The 9363-nt window shown below is 46.0% G+C and overlaps 1 protein-coding gene across 1 annotated transcript in view; it reads left to right on the top strand.

The window, feature by feature from the left end:
- Nucleotides 1–7651: 7651 nt before the first annotated feature.
- The window catches only part of NECAB2 (N-terminal EF-hand calcium binding protein 2), a 146471-nt gene continuing 144759 nt past the window's right edge, over nt 7652–9363 (top strand). The window contains exon 1 of the mRNA XM_082232370.1: nt 7652–8010. Coding sequence (XP_082088496.1) covers nt 7786–8010 — 225 coding nt within the window. The 5' untranslated portion in view covers nt 7652–7785. The remainder of the gene's footprint in view (nt 8011–9363) is intronic.

The following is a 9363-nucleotide window of genomic DNA, read 5'->3' as shown; positions in this document are numbered from 1 at the left end:
CCAGCACCAAAATTCAACAAAATCTTTACATCAGGGACAAACCCACATTTTTAAAAATGACATTTAAATATGCATTTTTGAATGCATTTCCCCACAAAATTCACCTTTCTAAATTTCGTATTATATCTGAAATGCATTTTTGTATAGTTTTTGAGGTGAAAACAAAATTCAGACAAATGCAAAGCGCAACTATTTTCAGGTCTTCATTTTAGCCCAGTTTCCATCAGAATTTGCTAGGAACAAATCCCCACAACCATGCTTAATTGGGGGGAGATTCCCAAAGGAGACTCCTGACCAGTCCATGCCAACTCCATTTTTATCTTGCTTCCTGTGGGTTACCCAAAGCGTCACAAAAACCTTTCATATTGGGTCTTGCATTCACGTCCCTCCAGACTTCTCTTTGTGAATAATCTGTCTCTATAGCGATCACAGTTTGCATTGTTCTTGCCAGAATGGAGCACTGCAAGTACTGGAGAATATGCCCACTGGGGATGAAGCTCAGGGAAAGGTCAGCACCGACACGGTATCAACAGCTTCAGTGAGTCAAAGCCTGCAAAGACCATTCTGCTCCAATCAGCTGCCTTTTCTGGTAAGCGAAGACTTGGCATAATGCTAACAAGGACATTGGTAACAATGTGTATCCATTTTCAAGTTTCCATTTTTAAGTAAGCAGCATGACAGTAATCCAAATAATTAAACCAGCATTCCCTGACGGCAGGAATAAGCTCTTTATCACACTCAACATGTTTCCATAACAGCCTCACCTATGACAAGTTGTTCTTACCGAGGTCCTGTCCTGGACAGGAATTATATGAGCACAGATGGGATCCTATTGTTTCCTCAGGTCATTTGATCTTACTACATTCCACCAAGATGCATTGCCCTCTGAAAACCCCAAGTCCAGCAAAGTTTGTCTTAACATGACTGGTTCTTCGGATCATACCACCAGGAGAATCAATATGACTTTGCTGGTCCCTGCAAATTTTTTTTTGCTGGTGCTGCAATTCTGTTCCAAATCATCTATTAAGGTAAAAAAAGGTAAAGGACCCCTGAATGGTTAAGTCCAGTCAAATGTGACTATGGGGTTGCATCTCACTTTCAGGCCAAGGGAACCAACTTTTGTCCACAGACAGCTTTCCGAGTCATGTGGCCAGCATGACTAAACTGCTTCTGGTGCAATGGAATGCCGTGATGGAAACCAGAGAGCACAGAAACACAATTTACCTTCCCACTGCAGTGATAAGTATTAATCTACTTGCACTAGTATGCTTTCGAACTGCTAGGTTGGCAGAAGCTGGGACAGAGCAATGGGAGCTAATTCTGTTGGGCAGATTTCAACTGTCGACCTTCTGATCAGCAAGCCCAAGAGGCTCTGTGGTTTAGACCTGCATCCCTAGTCTTGTATGTTCCACAATACATGTTCCACAACAGATCCATAATACACATGTTCACCATGTTGGCTGACACTGCTGAGTGTTGTTGTCCCAAACATGTGGAGGGCACCAGGTTGGTGAAGGATGAGGTAAGATATGGCTGACTTTGTTGTAATCATGATTCTCTGAGAAGACCTTGTATTTAAACTAAACAATCTCCTCTGTGGGCACAGCAATTTCCTTGCCTTTCTAAAGGAGAGGACCCTGTCTATACCAACTGTAAGGAATCTATCCAGTGAGAACCTGCCATCTTCCTGATCCCTCCTACTGCAAAATCCCACATACCTCCACTCTTATGTCCTCTTCCTCTTTATCACTGACACTGGGAAGCACCTGGGACTTAGTGACCAAGAACAAGTCAGAAAGCTGGACTGATTGCAGCTAGCCTAGCCATTCATCTTGCATGAGTTTAAACAGGTCGTCTGAATGAATTATAATACTCCCTGCACTTTGGCAGACGTTACATTCAAGGCTACTGTTTCATCATCTTTCACAGTTCTCACATAAGGAACTGATGGAGGGCAGCCTTGCCTTCTGAAGTTGGACGGAGCTAATACTTAATCTTTATGGTTAAACATTTAACTAATTTTAAAAGAAGATTTCTGGCTGCTGTGGCAAAGCTACAGCAGTGCAGGCACTCTCCGAAACCACCTTTGCAACATTCTGAGGAAGGACCCGCTTCCTCATGGCTCTGGTGCTCTTGCTGCATTAGTGGCAGCAAAACTATTTTAAACTGGGGTGGGAGGGATGGGATTAAGTGAGGAGGATGAGGAGGACTGGGGGGGGGCAGTGGAGGTAGCAGCCTCCTCAGGCAATGCACCGACCAGTGCCAGACCTGTGTGGAGCCACCCTAAGCAAGGGACCTGGTGTGGTCTTCCAAGTTTGTTGTACCCTAGAAATGGCACTGCTCACTCCATCTGTCTTTTCTTATGAAATGACTCCATACTTGATTTAATTACTTTTCAGTGTTTCCTTCCATCCCGCACTGTCATTAATGGAATCATTCTTTGTCTCAGAGGCCACCTCCCTCAGGAAACTCTGAGCAGGACTGTGTCAAGGAGAGAGAGAGAGAGCCCTCTCTAGCCTAACAATTCATGGTAGAAGACAATTACAGGTAACTGAATCTAGCATGGACTACTCAGAGCAATTAAAAAATATATAAAGGTAGTAACTTTGAGTAACACTTCTGTGTTACTCAAACTGCTGGCCAAGAGATTAAAACGAGAAAAGCTACATACAACAGAGGCAGAGTTGCAAAGGAGGAGTAAAAGACTTTTTGGGAACCCCCAACCATAGCTGTCAACGTTTCCCTTTTTTAAAAAGAAATTCCCTTATTCTGAATAGGATTCCTCACAAGAAAAGGGAAAAGTTGGCAGCTATGCCCCCAACCAGATTCAACAGCACATCAGGGGGTTTGGCGTAACACCCAGGCAGGTTGCACTAATAGAGTCTTTATGACAAACTGTAAAATCTGGCAGCCAGCCAACCCACTAACAAGCTTACACACAAAGAACCTGGCTAACAACACCTGGCTTTCCTAGTTAATCAAATCAGCACAAGAGTAATTGCACCTGGGCAAGAAAAATTCTTGATAGGCTGAAGCTCAGTGGCAGACCATTGGTTTTGCATATAGAAGGTTCCAGATTCAACCACTGGAATTGCCAGTTAGGACTGGAAAAGACTCCTGTCTGAAGCCCTGGGAAACTGTTGCCAGACACCGAGGTAGGTGGCTCCATGGTCTGACTCAGCAGAAGGCCTCTTCTTGTGTTCCTATTCAAACCAGCCCTTTATTGAGAAATGCAAGTACTAGAATCTTGTTTCATCTATAGAGTAAGAGATTATGTCAGCCGCAGAGCATGTGCGTAGCACACAAAAGGCCCTAGGTTCAAGACCCAGCATCTTCAGGTATGGTTGGGGAGAACACCTGCCTGGAACGCAAGAGAGCCACTGCCAGACAGTGTCAACAATACTGCGCTAGATGGACCAATGGTCTGGCTTGGTATTAAATAATAATAATAATAATAATAATAATAATAATAATAATAATAATAATTTTTATTTATACTCCACCCTTCCCAGCCAAGGCCATGCTCAGGGCAGCTAACAAGCAATAATAAAAACAAGTTGAATGAATACAACTTAAAAACAAGATTAAAATACAACATTAAAATATTGAAACATTAAAATATTAAAATGCAGCCTCATCACAGGAGGAGAAAGAAAAAAGAAAAAAGAAAGAAGAAAAAGGGGGAGAGGGAGGGAATCAAATTGGCTCCAAGCCAAAGGCCAGGCAGAACAACTCTGTCTTACATGTCCTGCAGAAAGAAATCAGATCCTGCAGGGCCCTGGTCTCATGAGGCAGAGCGTTACACCAGGCCGGAGCCAGTGCTGAAAAGGCCCTGGCTCTGGTTGAAGCTAATCTAACTTCCTTAGGGCCCGGGACCACCAGGGTGTTGCTATTTATGGACCTTGAGGCTCTCCATGGGGCAAACCGGGAGAGGCGGTCCCGTAGGTACGAGGGTCCTAGGCTGTGAAGGGCTTTAAAGGTCAAAACCAGCACCTTAAATCTTATGCTTTAAGAATTTAAAGAGCCTGCTGGATCTGGCCAATCCAGTCCAGCATCCTGTTCTCATTCACTGGATGTCTGTGGGAAACCTTCAAACAGGATCCAAGTGTAAGAGTCCCCTCCTGCAGTTTCCAGCAACTGGTATTCAGAAATAGGACTGTCTCCCACCATATAAGGCAGTTTCCTGCATTCCTTTAACTGAGAGGAGATATGAGAGCCATCTTCATATATTTGAAGGGCCTTCTCACAGAAGATGGAAGACACATGTTTTCTACTGCTCAGGAGGGTAGGATCTGAACCAATGGATTCGAATTCATTGAATCATTGGATGTTTTTAAGCAGAGGTTGGGTGGGCATCTGTCACGGATGCTTTAGCTGAGATTCCTGCATTGCAGGGGGTTGGACTAGATGACATTTAGGATCCCTTCCAACTAAAACTCTATTATCTCTCTTCCCTTCCCCCCAATTCTCTCTCTCTCTGTGTGTGCATGTGCAAAAGACACACACCTGCTAGAAAAAGCCTCCCTTGGTACCAGGGAGAAAGAGGGAGAGGTTATGACAGTGCCTTCCAATCCCATTTTCCACCTCCTGAGGTGGATTCTTGAAAGGGCCAGCTTTGAAGTCCCAACTCAATCCATGTGGTTTTTGTGCCCCCTTGTGGCTCAGACAGTCATCACAGCATGATGACATACCAGTCCAAATTATATAGAGAGAAATGTGGCTGTGCATGTGAAACAGAGAAAGCAATCTACTTGACAATAAATATGTCCATTTTTGCCACGAAATGGGGAAAATGTTTATAGCTATTAAAATCATAATGCATGCATTTATAGCAAAAAAAAATTTTTTTAGACAAACTGCAAAAATTCAATTTAAAGGATTGATTTTGCTGACACTTGCTGCATGAAATATTGGAAACACTCTACATCATTTAAATAATCTATTAAATTCTGATTGCAAGCTTCTATTTAAAGTGAATCCAAACTTCTAGCAAATCCTGTAAAGGATGCCAGTTGAAGCTGTCTTGCAACTTGGAAGGCTGTGCATTGAAAGTACATTCTGCACATATTTTGGGAGAAACCTGGAATAGCAAATGGAGCAACAGAAATGGATGGCAGGGGTTCAAAAACTATTACATGGGAAAACATAACTGAGAAATGACAACTGTCACATTGAGTATTGATTACAGGCCATGTATTATGTAAGAATGATGAAAAACAGAGGTTCTTCTGGATAAAACAAAATCAGCAGCACCTCCCAGTTAGGGATACTCAAGGAAGTAAATCAATCTATATTCCAAAGGGAACTAACTTAATCAGTATAAGGCATCTTCCTATGTTCCTATACCTTGCCCTATGGTAGCTGCTACAGACAGGTACAAACAGCTCTGTACGGATGGCACCAACCCTGGGAGAGACAGATGAATAGTGAACATGACTGCTAACCATCTCATCTAGATTGGTCCTAAGGTCTGGAGAGCTGTTCCCTGTCAAAGTAGACCTTATCAAGCTAGTTGGACCAATGGGTCTTCATCTGTGATGTGTGTGCACTGTTATGACGCCCTTTGGATGCTAAGCACTTGGAACTCTCCACAGTTTGTCAGTCATTAGCAAATATGAGCAAGTCATCTCTGACATTTGGCTCCAAAGGGAATGGATGCTTCTGCCTGTTGGAAGCCTTTAATTAGTTAAAGCATCCAGCTGAGTGTTGGAAAGGTGGAAAGATGAAAAGTGGCCTTCTTTACCAGACACGGGGAGTTGTCAACACTCCAGATTTTTGCTCTGCTCAAGAGATATTAGACAAGAATCTTTACTTAGCCTTGGGTTTCAATGGGTGATTTCAATAGGGCAGTATAAGTAAATGGTGGTCAACTGCTTGCATCATTATCACCACCAACCTCTTCATGATGTACATTTATACCATATCTTTTCTCAAAGGAGCTGAAGGCAGGACACATAGTCCTTCTTCATGTTTATCCTCACAGTGACCCTGTGAGGTAGGTTAGGCAGAGAGAGTGTGAGTGATTGGCCCCTAGGAGTCCTAGTGAGCTGGGTCTGGAACAGCTGGGTCTGAAATTGGGTGGAAATTCCTTACTATCTGTGCAGAACATGCAAATGCAAAATATTGTATGATTCAATTTGTCACACATGACGTATTGCCACAATCTTCTTTTCCTGGGACAATTCCTCAGACCTATTTATGCTACAAACATCTATCTATTATTCTCTGTGTAGCAGCTTGTCCCTCTCCCCAGCTGGGTGAAGTGAGCCTCCTCCTTTTGGAGAAGTCCAAATCCAAACAGCAAACCTGGCTCCAAACTACACTTCCCCACTAGCCAGACTGGGTCTCAAAGACTCATGAGTTTTGCATTCTAAAGGCTTGAGAGAGATGCCCAGCTACCAAGGGACATTAAGAACAAAATCCCTGGCTCCTCATCGATTGCCCATGTGCAGTAATCAAAACAGCCTAAATGCTAATTCAATAAGTGTAAGGTATATACAAGGTATCCCTGAGTTGCAAGACTGCTGGTGACTGCATATACAATGGCCACTGAGAGATGGGTCAAGGTTTGTAGGGCTCTGTTGATCTTCATCAAAGTCAGGCTTCCTCAACCTTGGCCCTCCAGATGTTTTTGGCCTACAACTCCCATGATCCCTAGCTAGCAGGACCAGTGGTCAGGGATGATGGGAATTGTAGTCTCAAAACATCTGAAGGGCCAAGGTTGAGGAAGCCTGATCAAAGTTCTCCATGATGAATGGAAGTGTTTTCCTATGTACAAAGCTACTTGCTCTTAGGATCACAGTTCCTGGGTTGGGACTGATAGGAATCATAGTCCAACAACAATTGGAGGGTACCACATTATCCCCTCCTGTACCAGTAGATCTCTGGGTGGTCTGCAGTAGTTTGGCAAAAGTTTGTGATTGCCAGTTTAACAACGGCACTAACAGAAGTACTTGTTTCACTCAAGTTAGGCTGCTGAAATGAAGAAAGGGCTGGACTTTTGTGTGAAAGAACTAGTGAGCTCAGTTCTGGGGAATGAAAGAAAAATTCCTAGTCTCAGAATGTGCCTGTTCTTCAGTTCAAAGTCTGTATCTTTAGCAGCTGGCACCGTTTGCCACATCTTCAGCTTCTACTGAAAGAAAAAGTGTGGTGCCCTCCAGATGTTTTGGACTACAACTCCCATAATCCTTGCTGGGTGGGCCTGATGAGAGTTGCCGTCCAAAACAGCTCGAGGGCACCAGGTTGGGGAAGATGACCTGACAGGATCACAAGGCCCCTGGCTATGTATCCTGTAACTTCCAGAATATATGTATATGTATATGTATATGTATATGTATATGTATATGTATATGTATATGTATATGTATATGTATATGTATATGTGTATGTGTATGTGTATGTGTGTGTGTATGTGTATGTGTATATGTGTATGTATATGTATATGTATATGTATATGTGTATATGTACTGTATATGTATATCTGCATAAGAACAACACCTGCAAGATAAATTGAGCTGGGAGAAATGTGCTTGAGGAAGCGTCTTCCTCCCAGCCACCCCCTCCACCCCCTTCCCCGATGCATCCCTTGCAGGCAGCCCCCATCCCTAGGTGGGGGGTGGGGTGCGATCTGGCGACCCCCTTCCCTCGTCCCTCCTCCGGGGAGTGTGGCAGGCGGGGGTGGGGTTTCGCCTGCCCGCTCCTCGCCCGGGAGCCGCCGTCGGCGGGGTGATGTAGCCTGTGTGGGAGGGAATACCCCCGGCTCCAGCATGAAGGCTCCTGTAAAAGATGTGTGAGCAGGCAGCGCGCTACTGCCGGGAGAGCGTCCACAAGCTCCTCCGCAAACAGCAGCCGCAGATCGGGGGGCTGGACGGGCTGCTCCGCTGGATAGTCACCAAGATGAGCGACAAGAGCATCCTGCCCGACCGGGAGCTCCTGCAGGAAGGCCAGGCGGCCGCCGGGCAGGACGGCTGCTTCCCCGAGCAGCGGAAAGGCGCTTCCGTGATCCTGGATGTGAGTTTCCTTCTCGGAGCCGAGAGCTGCAGCCCAGACCCGGGCGGGCGGGTGGCGGGAGACCAGGCAGGCAGGCAAGCAAGCAGGGGAAGAGGCACCCTCGCCCTCCGCCTCGCCCGAAACTGCCCAACAAACCTGGACCCTTTCTCCCCCTCTCCACCTGCCAGCGAAAAAAGAGATTGATTTCTACTGAAAGGCGCCCTGGTCTTCTTTATGTGGCCAGGCGCCTTGCAGCACGCGAGGTTGGAGGCTTGCAAGTGACCTGGCGAATGGCGTCCCCTTCCCTGCTCTTGCGCGAGGCACTAGTAGAACCTCCAGGTGCGGGCGCAGTCTACCTTTGCAAAAGCCCAATCCTTTCATTTCCCCCCGGTTTTTTTGGCGGGGGGCAAACGGCAAAGGAGGGCTGTGACTTCTCTGCTTGCCCATGAGGGTGTGATCTCCCCCCCCCCGCGCGCGCTGATTCGCCCCCCGGCTGAATTCCCTAGCAGGTGGTTTTTTTTTGTTTTTTTTGTCTCATTGGGTTTAAAATGGGTATATCCCTCCCCACTCCAAACTATATGGGGGAGGGAAGGCAGTTTTGGGTCTGACTCTGGAGGAAACCTGAATTGGGGGGGGGGCCGTGCGCATCAAGATTTAAGTCAAGAAGGGGTTTTATTCTGTTCTTCTTAGAGCAAAGGCTTCCAGGTGGGATAGACCGAAGTCCTGAACGGGTGTCCCCTGAGCTAGTACAGACCGTTTTCCCTGCGCCACTGAAGGGTAGCCAACTTTCCCCTTCTCCAGGAGGGTTCCAGGCTGGGATTTTGCAAAGGAAATCATCGCTTTCATCTTCTCCGTGGGGTGGGAGCCTTTCCTAATAAGTGTTTTTGCCTTCCAGGCAGCTGTTAAAAGCAGAGGATCTCTGTCAAGAGGGGGGAAGTTAGCAACCCCAGAGGAAGCGCTTTCAAGGCTGCCCTCATTTAGGCAGGGCTGTGCCGTGGGATCTCTCCCTGGAAGGGCAGGGCAGACGACTCTTGCAGGGTCCCAGTAAGAGACCCGGGCTTGGATGTTCTCCTGGCATAGCTTTCCCAAGAGAATAAATTCCCCTTAAAAGCAGCCCAGGGAAAAGGCAGTGCAGTCCACTCCAGTTAATGGGCACAGGAAGCCATTTACCCCCCCCCCCTCAAAGAGGGACAGGCTGGCATAGGAGTTGCAATTGCTCTCTGAATTTCACACATACAAACACAATACAAAGTAATTAAGCTGGGGAGCTTTGAGAGATTCCAGTTATGGAAGATGAGGACATACTAACACTTTGTGTTTTATGTCACATCGTGGAGTCTTCGCTGCACTTGGTAGCACTTTCACCTACATTAT

This window comes from Podarcis vaucheri (genome assembly GCF_965113315.1).
Source record: "Podarcis vaucheri genome assembly, chromosome: 7".
Lineage (NCBI taxonomy): Eukaryota > Metazoa > Chordata > Lepidosauria > Squamata > Lacertidae > Podarcis > Podarcis vaucheri.
Note: the sequence above shows the minus strand (reverse complement) of the source record. Positions and strands in the feature narration are given on the sequence as shown.